The 15,104-nt window shown below is 40.7% G+C and overlaps 1 protein-coding gene across 1 annotated transcript in view; it reads left to right on the top strand.

Annotated features, from left to right (window-relative positions):
• The window catches only part of si:ch211-186j3.6 (neural-cadherin), a 617,862-nt gene that overhangs the window by 395,397 nt on the left and 207,361 nt on the right, over positions 1-15,104 (top strand). Inside the window, exon 25 of the mRNA XM_041792306.1 lies at positions 13,472-13,701. Within this exon, the coding sequence (XP_041648240.1) occupies positions 13,472-13,701 (230 nt within the window). The remainder of the gene's footprint in view (positions 1-13,471; positions 13,702-15,104) is intronic.

Raw genomic sequence — 15,104 nt, forward strand, 5'->3', positions numbered from 1 at the left:
TGAGGAGGATGTGTAACAGAAGCCATTTCCAGGATTGCATTTTTTCTTGTGGAGCTTTGGAGTAAACAGTCTCATTGATTTTCAGTGTCGGGGATTATGAAAATATTCTACTTATAGCATTACTTACACCCTCCTTGACATTTTAAATCCCATTTCAAGAACAAATGTGGATTGCAATAAGGACGCACAAAGAAAGCTCTGGTTAAATCTGCCGTGGTGAGATTAAGGCTCGCTTACTTTCCTTCTCTTTTTCTTGATATTAATGGAAAGGTAAAAAATGTAATAAACAAAAAGTCCTTGAAATACGAACATAACATGAGCTGAGGGTGAATGCAAAGTGCTTAGAGGAAAAATACAATGAGATGCACATAATGAGCACACACAGCACATGAGCTTTATTCAGCGAGTTGATGTGGCTTGTATAACATGACAAAAGGAGAATATAAAGAGAGGGGTGCTTCTCCTTCTCTGACCCTCTTTCTTCATCCACCTGCCCTCTGAGATATATGTGTGATCCATACGCACAGAGCTGGTTAATATCTCTGCCTCTTGCAGGGAGAATATGTGATTTATTTATCAGGCATCAGTCATATTGCGTCTGCTGCTCTCCCTGTGGGTGACTGGTAAAATTAGAAGTTCTTAAAATGCATTAGTCATGAAGGTTTTCTCTCCTTGTGTTTTTTTCTTTGTCTTAAATAAAACAGATATAAAGGATGGTGAAGGTGCTCAGATCCAATTCTGCAGCCCCTTTAAAAAGACAGTATGTAAAGTCTACCACTAGGGGGCTCTCAATTTAAACAAAAAACAAAAACAAAAAACAAAAGATTACAAGTAGATGCCAGTTCAAGTTCAAATGTAGCCTGGCTTGAATGTAAGTTTTATCTTGTGACAGAGTGTAAGTGCTACATTTAAGGAGTTGCACCAGCTGAGATAGTTTCAGTGTAGACTTTAGTTGTTACTGAAATGTCACACCTACTTTCTAGTAGGTATTGAGTCCTCTGTAATATGTGATTGTTTAAGTGATAGTTTTGAAAGGTGGGAGAACTTGGAGGACAACAAGATGCTGAGGTTAACTTAAGCTACCTATCGCCAAATTTTTTTTCTATTACCAAATTTATTATGTGTCTCCCTGATATTTATGTGTCTGCATAGATAGTCTAAGGATGAAAGCTTTAAGAAAATGTGGATCAAAATAATGTAAAATCCTTTCTGCTTGTTTCTACTTTTTCTAGCTTTGACTGTTGAGGTCAGTTCCACCTGATCAATAACCAAAGTCAAACTGATTCCATCTGACATAGTTGCTCGGCAACTTCTAGTTAAATCAACAGATGTTTCTTTTGCTAAATTCATCATGTTGCCATCGTTATTAGGCCTCCATGTTTGCCTGCTTCCTACAGATCAGCACCAATCACATCCTCCTCTGATTGGTCTGAAATGGTTGATTAACAAAAGGAACTAAACTTTTTAAAAGACCTGCTGCAGTAAAAAGTTCTTTAATAAAGAACAGTTTTGAGGTGCTGACTTGTCAAATTCATATTAATAATAAACAATAAGATATCTAAAACTGTTATGGAGCATTTTTCATGACATTTTTACCTCTGCTTTTAGCAGAATATTCTAGTTGGACAATCTAACTATTTCCATCCATCCATCCATTTTCTATACCACTTATCCACTTTGGGGTCGCTGGAGCCTATCCCAGCTGTCATAGGGCGAGAGAGGGGTTACACCCTGGACTGGTCGCCAGTCAATTGCAGGGAGACAGACAACCAGGCACGCTAATGTTCACACCTCTGGCCAATTTAGAGTTACCACTTAAACTAATGAGCATTTTTTTTAGTGGTGGGAGGAAGCCGGAGTACCTGGAGAGAACCCACGCATGCACGGGGATTACATGCAAACCAAGTACCTTCTTGCTGTGAGGCAACAGTGGTAACCCCTGTGCTGCCATGCAGCCATGATCTAACTATTTTATCAGTAAAAATTTGAATGCAGAGCTTTCACTTAACCTGCAGGCACACCCTTGGTAAATTCCTTGGTAACTTTTGTACTGTAAATCATACACACTGGCTTATTTTTCTGTCTGAAAGCTTTCAGTTTTGTCTTTCCAATGACCCTCCCTTTGTATTTGTAGCTCTTACAGAACATTTTCTAGTGAGCCTGGATCCTGGCTTGGTCTTTAAAGATTAAATCCACACCAGTAACTCCAATATTGGACATCTTTTTATACATCTATAATCAATTTTTCAATCATTTCTGCAGTTAGCCGGCTATACCTGTTAGCCCACTGCCATGTTGTCTGTTTGTATCCCAGAATGCATTGCAACTGGGCTGTGACAACCAATAGGAAGCTGTTCCGTCGTCATGTTGTGCTTTGCTGAGTAGAACATGTGCACAGACTTTGAAAATTAAGAAGATGGCCTGAATGACTCACAGTAGAGAGAAACAGATGCAGGGAGGCTGTAATTGTCCCTCAGAGCCACTGAAGTTTAAGAAAAACTTGGCCTGGAAATGCCTAGTGAAACCAAATCAGTACAGAGTAGGGGGTTCACATGAGCTGGGGTGATTGAACTTACATCCAATGGCAGAGAATAATCATGGTCCATCTCAAGTAAGCAGCATAAAACATGAATGAGATACAGCAACAGAACAGCAGCTTCCCTTCTGAAACATAAAATACAGAAGTGGTCAATTTCATATAGATATAGACATTTATAGACATCTCAGCGCAAAAATTATACTTACTGTAGATTCAAATAAAGTCGTTGCTGATAATGAACTCTCCTAACCTTACTTAGTCACTAAGAGTCAAATGGCATAGAAATACAGTTTATATTTGATTAACTGCAAATTCTGTCAAAGTTAATATTTTATCTGTTAAAAGAAGGTATCTGTTGAAGTCTTTGATTTGGGTTTTTTCTTTCTGACCAAAAGGTCAGAACTTTTGAACTTTTGAACTTTTGAAAAGATTTCAACATGAGGAAAGAAAATCTAATTTGGAAGGAAAGAACCAGGAAATAGGTAATATTGTTATTCCTCAGCGCTGGTTATAGCCAAGGTCAGAGTTTTGTATTCAGGTTGTCAGTCTGCCCGCTCATCCAGGCCAGTCTTAGGAATATCTCAAACACTTTGAAAGATTTTCAACAAACTTTCCACAAATGATGACCCAGACCAAAGGATGAAATGCTACAATCATGGAGGTCAGAGGTCAAGGTTATTGGTCCTCCTGCTCATCCATTGTTTTCCAGCCCATTCTGGTGACCACAGTTTCTTCAGAACGGCCAGAGGGATTTTCCTCAAACTTTGCACAAATGTCCACTTTGCTCATGGATTACTTTTGCTTATAACATTTTTACCCCCCAAAAAATATCCCACTCCTTTTATTTTCTTACCACTGAACTTTCATTTTCCACCACCTGGACACTTCATGAAGGAAAATAACAGCCAAGCAGTCCACTGAGTTTTTATTCTTACATTTCAGACATTACAGTTTGATATAGAGCTCCTTTAACAGGTTCTGGATCCGTTGGCTCAGGAGAAATAGTCAACTTTTCTTGCTTTCTCTGGGTGCGACAGAAATCCCAAAGTCTTTCCAGCAGCTGTTCCTCTAATGACTGATCAGGGTCCTGACAGAAAATTGTTTTAAACTAAGTATCAAACATTTCTGATTCTCTGCAAACATAGTCTGAGAGTTAATTGTGATTTGTCGTGTTTATTTTAGAGAATAAAGTCTACATTGACTCAAGTTAAGTTAGTAGAAATGTGACACCCGAGAGCCATCTGTAGACAATTATGCAAATGATAAATGTGTTAAAATTTGCTTCATTATCTCTGCGTGTTCTGTTTATTATGGTACAAAGCTGAGGGACAGGTGCAGAAACTTCCAAAAACCCATCACAGAAGCTAAACTCAACTCTTTAAAAGGGATTTATTGGCATAATGTTCCAAAATAATTTTGCCAAATTAAGAAAATTTAATCAGCTTAAGTTTCAAATCTAACTAAAAAACAGCTTTTTACTCATTTTATTCTAATAATGACACAAGTTGAGTATCTAAATTACTTATAAAGCCAAAGCAAACCATCAAAAATTAACCTTGCAAAGCAGATGGAGATGCCCGTTTCCATGTTTCTCACTGGCGCATCCATCTTGTAAAGCTCCCATCTGGACCGTTTGGGCCCGGTAAGAAAGGGACAGGACGACTCAGCAACGAGAGGCAGTACTTTCAGGCTCAGTCACAATGTAAGCAAGCAGCAACAAAAGGGCTTAGAAGAAGCTTTAGAAAAAGCACTTTGAAAAAACCTAATACGGACATCTCAAGCTGTATAAACTTTCTGAGTACAAAATGTGCACTACACTGATTACTGTGAGGGAATTTGTGGATGGCAGCAGTTATTTGGCACTGGTTTACAGAGAGTAACAAGGGTGGGGATGGATGGGATTGTCTGTGTGACAGATGCTAAAGATCTATTGATTGATCCTTAAAGCAGTGATTCCCAAAGTGGGGCCCAGGGCTCCTAGGTGGATCCAAAATTGACAACAAGGGGGGGCAACATAAAATCAATGCCCACTATTTTGCACTGCTACAAAAGGATGGAAAATGTTGCAAGACAACTTCCAGGAAGATGGAAGACTGCCAGGATTATATTTTGAGTCATTTCTGGCTGTTGGTTTCAACCTTAAACGGTGGGAGGAGAGCCACACTCGACAACGTACCTTTGTGAGTGACTTCTGCTTAAATACTGATATATGTTTAAGCATTGATGTGTACACTGGAGGTTGTGTGTGTGTGGTGGTGGTGGTGGGGCTTGAAAATATATTTATCTGCTAAACGGTTGCCCATTAGAAAGAGCTTGAGAACCACTACCTTCAAAGTTTAGAAGACAATAGGACAGTGCCATTTCAAAGGTTTGCACTCTGGAACCCTGTTTTTGAAGCTTTCTGTTTTCAGGCATGACAAAACATGGCAAATGTCACAGTTTTCAACTAAACTCTCTGTCATTTAATAGTTGCATATATCTACCTAGAAGATCTTATTTCAGAAAAACTCTTAAAAGTACATTTTGTCTGGGCATTCCTTCAAATAATGATGCTAACTGGACTTTTTAGATGATTCGGCTAACTTGAAGTATTACTGAATGTATTTTAGACATTGCATTTGCTTAGACTGGAGTTTTTGCCGTTTTGGAATGGGAGGACAAAGCAGCCAGTAACAGTCTGTCTCAGTGTTTCATTCCAGTCTTTCTCATATCACTTCTCTACATTGGTAGGATATGTATTCCTGTTTGTTCCCCTTTGTGTGAAATCAAAAGCCTACAGACAGGAGAGCATCTGTGCTCTACTGCCTCAGCACCCGACTCCGATGAAGCCCCTGGGAAGGAGAAAGCAGCAGTGAATAGTGAGGCTGGATCAAAGCCAGGTGCAAAGGCTGCCACTCTGCGTTAGGAGTAACTCCCCTCCCTCGCCAGCCCCCGTCCCTCCTGACGATCTCTCTGTCTGCCTGTGTCCTTGTTTCTCCCACCGGACTGACTGATAGGAGCTGACATTAGCCTCGATCCCTCTCCTCGTATCCGCTGAGCCCATTCTGAGCTCATTTTGAGCCCCATGTCTTGTCTCTTAATGCCTGAGCTCTGTCTCCCTACACACACCCACAAACCTAATCACCCTGCCCAACCCTTTATGTGTGGGAGTTATTGTACCTCCATCTCTGTGAGCAGCACTTTGAGCCTCAGAGTGACGAGCATGAAGACATTTTAGTGACGTAGTTTTCAGTTTCTGGCAGCCCTTGGAATCAGCCCTCAAGGTAAAATCTCACTTTTGAACAGCGCTCCCATGCCAATGTGTACAGAGAGAGAGGGAGAGAGATCTCTTCCTGATGTGATTTTAATGTCAGAGATGGGAGGAAAAACCCACAGTCATTGTCCTTGTGTATTTTCCAAAGGTACATTTCTACTTGGCACAAAACTCCACATTTATGTCACTGTCTCTCTGCTGGAGCTCGGCTACAAAGAACTGTCTGAGGACAAGAAGGAGGATTTATTTTTTTAACATCATAATCAGTCTCAACAACATGGTGACGCACAGACAGGAAGGTGGTTTCTACCAGTTTTTGAAATTAGATTTGAAAAAAGTTGGAGCGCTGTGTTTAGTGAAAATGGAGACAGAATGAAATGATTTGCAAATCTCAAAAAACAAGTATTCAAAATTGAACATCCATGACATATCAGATGCTAAACCTGAGACAATTTAACGCTTCATGAAATATATTAGCTTAATTTGAAATTGATGGCAGCTCAAAAAAGTAAGGACAACCAAAGGGCAGTCAAATGCTTGAGAGAGTAAGTGGTACTAACCTGACATGCCAGATGGATTTGTTCCACACATCCACACATAAATGGACTGAGGCAAAATGGAAAACTGTTCTGGGGTCAGATGAATCAAAATTTGAAAACTCTTTTTCAATTCAGGATACTTGGGTTGGACCATGATATTCTCTGCCATTAATTGCCAGTTTAAAATCAAATGTCGTGTCCTACAGACTAAAGAGGAAAGGGACCATCCTGCCTAATTATTAGTGCACAGTTCAAAAGCTTGTATCACTGATGGTATGGGGTTGCTTGGGCAGCTTGCACATCTGGAAAGGAACTATCAATGCTAGACAGCAGAGAGTGGTTTTAGAGCAGCAAATGCTCCCATCCATACAGCATCTCTTTCAGGAAAGGCCTTTATATTTATATCCGCAAGACAACGCTGAACCACATACCGCATCCTTCACAACAGTATGGCTTTGCAGTGGAGGAGTTTGGCCTGCCTACAGTCCAGACCTTTGACCAACAGAAAACATTTGGAGCATCATAAGACAAAAATCCAGCAAAGCAGACCCAGGAATGTTGAGCAGCTAGAATCCTACATCAGACAAGAACATTTTCCCAGACATCCCAGACATTCTCAGACTGTTATTAATAGTAGAGGGAATGCCACACAATGGCAGTCTCTACTTTTTTTCAAAATAAGCTATTTCTTTTATTTATGAAATGGAAAAATGTCTGTGTTTCAACATGCCGTTCATGTTCTCTTTTGAATAAAATATGGGTTTATGATATTTACAAATCATTGTATTCTGTTTTTATGTGTATTCTACACGCCGCCACAGCTTTTTTGGAACTGAGGTTGAAAAATATCTAAAATAGGGCTATTATTTCATTTAAGTAGACTTGATGTTTGTCTCCATGTGTTGTGTGAGGTGCTATCACTCTCACCATCCCTCCCCTCCTTCATCTTCATGCAACCCTCAGTGACACATTCACATGCTCTCCAGCTTGACCAGGCACCTGGGCTAGATCAAGCGCTACCTGACTCTGAGGATGCTGTCACATAAGGGGCCTGGATCCAAGTTCTCTTGAGCCCATAGTCTGCTTCCATATAGTCAGTGTAAATGCAACTGTACCACACTTAGGCTCCGGGCCTCAGGCATGATTCACACGGGCTCTGGCATGCTACACATGAGATGAGATGTGAATGTTCCTGATACAAAACAGAGTTTCAGCATCTATATGACATAAATATAAAGACAAAACGTAGTTCAGTTTATCCCAGCAGTTTGTCGACACTTTTCTACATGTACTGCGGAAATGATCAGATTGTAGTAAATAAATGATCTGATATGACTCACCTGTTATCAGTCAACTGCAAAAGCAATTCTAAATGTCTCCTCTCTTCTCATGAACCATCATATCAGCACAGCATGGGCCCATGTTGACCTCTCAGCTGCACAGTAGATGTGGAAGTATGACGAGGGTCCTTACGGCATCATAACAATGATTAGAAAGAAAAACACAAACACAAACAAGTAGCTCAGGTCATGACCTTAACAGTTGCTTCATCTTTCTTCTTCTTGGTGGATTTGCAAAGCAGCTGCATGCACACTGCCACCTGCTGTATTACTCTGTGCACATGCACAAGATGGCTCAGGCTGGAATTATGCTACTGGGAGAGAAAACCAGTGGGGAGGAGGGGAAGGGGGGGTATCACGCCAGGGCCCTGTATGAAAACATCTAATCCATCACCTAATGAGAAAGCACTAAAAATGGCAGTGTGATGTCAAAGAGATCATAAGAGATCATAAACATTGGCTTCACTAAAGAATTTGCGGATGCAGAGGAGAGGGCTCAGTGTGGTTTATGTGTGCAGGAGCTCAGTAATGAAAACTTGACACCAAAGTTAGACATCTCAAAACAAAACATACACCAGCTCTTTCTTGTTTTTTTCAAAGCACAAAGCTTAATGCCTCCTCTGTGGATGCTTACATCAAATACGCCAGATCCATCCCAACTCTTTTAAATTGCATCCATGCCAACTCTTTTGAGTCTTTTGCTTGAATATTCATCCTTCCCAACATAGAGAGACACGAGGAAATGTAACAGAGGGGAGAGGACCGAGGAAATACGTTTTAAGATATGAGACACTCTTTACTTGGCAGCAAACGTCCGACATTCATACAGCAATGTCCGTATGTGATGGCAGCATCTGCTGATCATCCGTCAGCTGTCGGCGTGCAAAAACAGTTGTTTGTATCTGTATCAATATACGCTGTATTTATTCCCATGATATAGCCACAGTATTTGAGCTTTTGTTTTAGTATGTATGTGATTGCAAACATATGAACATGAGGAGCAACCTGATTAAAAAAAAGTAAATGGGGAGACAGACCATTTCTACAGGCAGAAAGCTTCATTGTAATTGTTTCTTTCCATCTTTGGGCTATTAGATTTTTTCGAGCCAGCAGTCCCTCATCTGGTTGAAGTCACTTGACACACACAATTAAACTGAAAATGTTTTCACATTCATGCCATACCACTTGCTCTGACTCTTTTTGTTCTTGTTGTTAAAAAAGAACTTCAAACTGTTTTTTTCTTTTTTTGGTAGCTTTTCTTTAATGTAACATTTAACACTCCAGCAGCACAGAGCATTGTTAAATCTGTTGACACGGAGTTGAACAGATCATAGCAAAAGGCTGAGTAAAGGATAAAAGACTGCCTCCATTTCTGCCACCTCCCACACACTTTCTTTTCTCTGAGTTTAAGCTGCAACTTAGTGGAGTGACTAAACCCCAGAACAACCTCCTCGACTTAGAAAGCCATCTTTTAATCCATACCTCCTTTTTATAAGGCTGTGATTTAGTAGAAGCAAAACAAAACATGCATCCATCCTTGGTAATGTGTCCATTGCACATTCTCTCTGTAGTAGGGAAGATCAGTCAGGCCCTTTATCTTTTAGAGTATAGTCCCTTTTTTCTCTAAGTATAGGTTTAGTCCCTTTTATGTTGCCAGAACAAAGCAGGACTTTTTCCTGTTATAATCTAGGAATTTTCTCTGAACATAATAATGATTTTGGAGGTTTCATTGTCTTTTAAATACATATCCTTGGCAATTGCCATATTAGAAGATTAACAAGGCCACATATCCAGCTAGCATGTCCATGTGGGCCTCATATGGGTTATATGCATAAATAACCAATATGGAGTCTCCAGAAAGATGCTCCAACTGGGAGACCATGGGGACCCATAAAGGCCCCATCTCAGGTAGAAATCCACATGGGCACAGTTGGAGCGACCATGAAACACACGGACAAACCAACTTGGGGTGTATATTTGCACTCTATTGCTAAATGTATTCGCTCACCTGCCTTGGCTCGCATATGATCTTAAGTGACATCTCATTCTTAATCCATGGGTTTAATATGACGTTGGCCCACCCTTTGCAGCTAGAACAGCTTCATCTCTCCTGAGAAGGCTTTCCACAAGGTTAAGGAGTGTGTTTATGGGAATTTTTGACCATTCTTCCAGAAGTGCATTTGTAAGGTCACACGCTGACGTTGGACGAGAAGGCCTGGCTCTCAGTCTCTGCTCTTATTCATCCCAAAGGTGTTCTATCAGGTTGAGGTCAGGACTCTGTACAGGCCAGTCAAGTTCATCCACATCAAACTCTCTCATCCATGTCTTTATGGAGCTTCCTTTGTGCACTGGTGCACAGTCATGTTGGAACAGGAAGGGGCCATCCCCAAACTGTTCCCACAAAGTTGGGAGCATGGAATTGTCCAAAATTGTCCAAGGTACCTTACATAATATTTTTAGAAAAAGTGAATATTTTTCCTAGTCTCCAAACTAACAGGCAGGATCCAATGACAAATTTTTACAAAGTTTATTTACAATTTTTTAAATTAAACAGGTCACTCAATAGGCTATAATTTCAAACAAAAAGACTGAAACCAAACTAAGGAGGTGATCTAGCTCTCAAAAGTAAAATTTATCAAAAAAAATAAAAAAAATAAAATAAACAAAATTACTCAGAAGGGACAAACTAAGACTACAAAACAAAATCAAAGCTACAGCTAAACTATGCTGAAATGCTAAGAAACGCAGTTGTCACTAAAGTTTTGGAGTCTGGGATGAAACAAAGAGGTGCTGCTGTCAGTGAGGCTTCCTGTCAACTGCAGGCCACCGTATTTTAAAGACGTGGAGAACCAACCAGCGCCACGTCTCCTTGACGCCACCCTACTGGCCAATTACGCAGCACCACCTGGACACAACAAAGATCCACTCACACGACAGACCGCACACTCACTCACAAACACACGGGACAAAAAAAGGACTAACTCTCGCACGAAACAAGACAAAGATCCACACGACAGCAGAGCACTCACTCAGTCACAAAAGAACGATACAAAATACAAAACACAGTAATACAACACAATACAGCCACAGCCGTAACACTTTATTAAAAGAAGAACAAAGTTCTGCATTAAGTGCTTTTCTTTCCAAAAGTGACAAAAGTTGTGTACTGACATGTCTGCAGTTGCCATGGTTCCTGTTATGCAGTTCTTTATGGAGGTAACTCCTTCAGTAGGGGTGCAGCTTGGTAGCGGCTACGTCACGTGTTTTGTTGCTCTGATTGGCCCCTAAAAATGTGACAGACAGAACGTTCATCCAGTCACCCTCCATTTTTTTTTTTTTTTTTTTTTCAAGGGTCTTCCTCTTTCCCAGTCGCTGTCTGTGAGTGGTTTCACACATCCATCTGGCATGCCAGGTCACAGGGTTGATGTTTTACAAGGTTTTAAGACAAAAGTCCCGGCATGGCACAATGGTTGAAAAATAGCTTAGTGCTTAGAGGGTTAAATATTTCCATTGTCTTTGGCCTCATTTCTGCCATGGCCCATAAGATATGCTCCTAATCTTTACACAGGTCTTTTGTCAACACACAGTAAGCTTACTGGCTACATTTTTCTGGTTTTCATCAACAAAGAAAAGGAATAGATGTATTATGCATGAAGCTTACAAGAATTGAAATGACTTTGATGGAAGGATGAAGGAAAGAGGGGATGAAGGGGTTAAGGGTTGAGGGATTAGGAGATGAGGGAAAGGGCTCCAGGGATGAAGGGATGGGATAATATTGGTAGATGGCTTAAGTATGTAGTTAAAAGTAAAAGGAAGAGGGGATGAAGATGAGGGTCAAGGGATGAAGTGGTGAAGGAAAGGGTTGCATGATGTATGGTTAATTTTGTGGACTAAACTATGACTAGAAGTGTTAGTCAACTATCTTTTCTCCATGAGGAAGACTAGACTAGGACTAGCTAAAACTTCAATCTTTGGTGATAAAACTCTGACTGACACTACAAAAAAAAGTTAGTGTTGGACTGTTGGACGTTCAGAATTCTTGATATTTCTCTACTGTGCATATAGTTGGTAATACACAAGGAGCGATTAGGTAGACAGCATTAAAGAGTAAGTATGTAGACAAAAGTATTTGGCTGTCTGATCATCACACTAAGGGACTGTAATGACATTGTATTCAAATACATGTACTTTTATACTGACATAGGACCCACTTTTTTTCAGCAATTACAGCCTCCACCCTTTTCAGATGGCTTTCCACAAGATTATGGAATGTTGTTGTGGGAATTTGTGTCCATTCATTCTGTAGAGCAGTGTTTCCAAACCATTTTTCCTTGCAGCCGCCCCCCCAACATGCACCTAATAAAAGCGGAGCCCCCACCCCCCCAGGACCCAAGAGATGAGGAACAAGTAACACACTGCTGCCAAAAATCAACACAGATTTTAATCGTTTCACTGATTAAACTTTAGAAAAGGCCTATGATTTTCTTATCGACAGACTTTGTATAAACTACTTAATAACTGCTGTATCGTGGTTTTAGTCAATATTTGCAAATCTAATTTTGGCAGCCTCATAGCAGACAAAGCCTCATGCCCCCCCTAAGATCTTTGGTGCCTCCTTGGGGGGGCCCAGACCCCAGGTTGGGAACCAATGCTGTAGTGCATTTATGAGGTCAGGCACTGATGTTGGACAGGAAGGCCTGGCTTGCAAAATCTGCTCCAATTCATCCAAAAAGGTGCACGTTTGGGTTGAGGTCGGGGATCTGTGTGAGCTTGTCAGCCACTCTGAACTCATCCAACCATGTCTTTATAGTGCTTGTTTTGTAGACTGGGGCACAGTCATGTTGGAATTACAAAGGGCCTTCTCCAAACTGTTGCCACAAAGTTGGAAGCATAGCATTGTCCAAAATGTCTTGGTATGCTGAAGCACTGAGACTGGCCTTCACTGGAGATAAGGGGCCTGGCCCAAACTCTGAAAAACAGCCCCATACCATACCATATCCCTCCTGCCACAGAACTTCAAAGGTAATAGATGGAACAACTGGCCTGGAAACCATTCAAGCTATGTTGAATTGACGAGGTGGAGACCGAGGATGGGAAGTCATTTGTTGAACTTTTACAGACAGAGTGCTTACAGTAAAAGAGAAGGAGGAACAAGCAGGAAAAAACAGAGGAAAAGAAGAGGGTTTTTGGGGGAGGGAGGGATGTGAAAGCTGAATCAAAGGGAGAAGAAATGGATGAGGTGTGGTTAAAAATCTGTGCCATGGAGTTGGATGCATATGTGGTGTGGCTGCTGTCCCTTAACCAGGTGTATTAAACTTGATATGTTATTTCATGTATCTCTGATTGGAGAATGACCCAACAGCAGGTGCCAGACAGATCTGGGAAAAAAATCATGAAAATGATTCCTCACTGCTGAGTATGTTTAAAATTCTCAAACATTCAATTATAAATGTGTGTTTACCCTTGACTGGCAATATTAGCTATTATAATCCATTTTTAACAGACTACCTTTATCTGCAGAAACCTTTACACTCACACAGAGAAACGCTAATAAATCTGCTCAGACTCATATGCAGAACAATAGATTTTTGTGAGATAAAGTCAGTCATTTTCAATAATTTATCATTACAGCTCCAGTCAGTGAGTTTCAGGCTGTTTTTTTTTTTTTCTTTTTTTAGCTAAGCACTTGCGCCCAGTTTGAAAATAATTGGATTTATCCTTGAGCAGGGGTGGATATAATGAGGCCACTTCCACACAGTCAAAGATTTCACTGATGTGTGTGGTTGTGTGTGTTTCACAGACATCACGGCGAAGGAGTTCATTGAACTGAGAGGGAAGCAGCGAAGTCGCTATGAGCTGTTGGTGGACTTCCTCTCTGAGATGCTCTCCGTTCCACCTGACGACGTCAACATCTTTAGCCTGATGGACGTGAAAGAGCGAATGCTGGATGTTCGCTTCGCTGTGTACGGCGGCCCGTCCTTCATCCAGCCAGAGAAGATGCACGGATATCTGGCCGCTCACAAACAAAAGGTGAGAAGTTGCTCCAGTTCTTAAGCTTGTAAACCAAATGTTATAGCATAGTGTGATAACTTTTGTCAATGTGGCTGATCTTTAGGTGAATGAGCCACTGAAGAACCTGACATGCAATGCCATAAAATCAATGAAATATAACTATTAACCACAACAGTGTGGTCTGGTTTGATATGTTATGCAATTATTTGCACTTCCACATTCAAAAGTTTGGGAAATGTTCTACAATAACAGCCCACACAGTCCTAATTTCTTGTCACCATTCTGTCAGGTTACCCCGCCAAAGAGCAGAGCCCAAGAACAGGCTTATAAAGGAAACAGGGATATACTTTTAAGAAAATAAACTTGGAGGGTACTGGTTAGATTGGAACAGCCCCTTTCAGGATTACAAGAGACAAGGCATAGTGATGTGTCAAGCTAGTTCTTAAAGCTTTTTAGCTGGCTCCTGTTTGAGAGACTGTTTTCTTTCTTCCATTTTTGTTCTCACTTAATAGACATAAAATGTCAAACTGGTTCAAATGAAGAGCCATATGGGAGCCAAAAGGGTGTATTTTATTACTGAGCTGAGCCAAATGATCCAAGTCTCTAAAAAGAGCTGAAATTCCCAGCTCTGTGAGCAAGCCTGGACAGACATTGGCAGTGGAAAGGCAAGCAAACTCAGGGCAGCAGAACATACAGCTGATGGCGGAGAATAATCATTATCTGCCCAATTAAGCTGCACTAGACATGAATGAGATACTGCAACATAATAGCAGCTTCCATCAGTTCACACCATCTATGTAGCAGTCTTTGCATAATATGGAATGTTAAGATATACTTTTATTAGTTCAGACATTTCAGTGCAGAAATTCCCCATGTTGTACTGTTAATATAACTGTATGCAACATATTACATAATGACTTTATGATAATAAAGTAGAAATAAAGCAGAAACATCCACCAGGAACAAAGTGTGCTCAAATAATCCAAACTAACCTGCATATTTCACACATTCTGCCAGCAGCGAGCTTTAACTGAGTGTGTAAGCTCTCACCCATTGGATGCATAGTGGAGGAACTCTGAGTACAGAAGCTGGATAGGAGAGATCACATGATCACTGGAGAACTACGAGTTCACTCAGGACTTGTATGTCAACAACAATAACTGCCTTTACAAAGTCAATTTACTGTTCACTTCTGTATTACAGTATTCTGTTTTTTTCCACCATGGCAGAGTACAGTAGGATTTAAAAGGCTTATATTTTCTTTAAAAGATGTGGTGTCATATAAAACTGCATGGCTCTCCACCTTAGATGGAGTCCATACGCTGTGAAGTTGACCAGATTTTTCCTCCTTGTTTGAGTCGATCTGCTTTTCAGGGATTGACATGTTTTGGGAGTGGTCTCTGTCAAACATAGACCTGAGT

The sequence above is a fragment of the Cheilinus undulatus genome, linkage group 1, assembly GCF_018320785.1.
Source record: "Cheilinus undulatus linkage group 1, ASM1832078v1, whole genome shotgun sequence".
Taxonomy (NCBI): domain Eukaryota; kingdom Metazoa; phylum Chordata; class Actinopteri; order Labriformes; family Labridae; genus Cheilinus; species Cheilinus undulatus.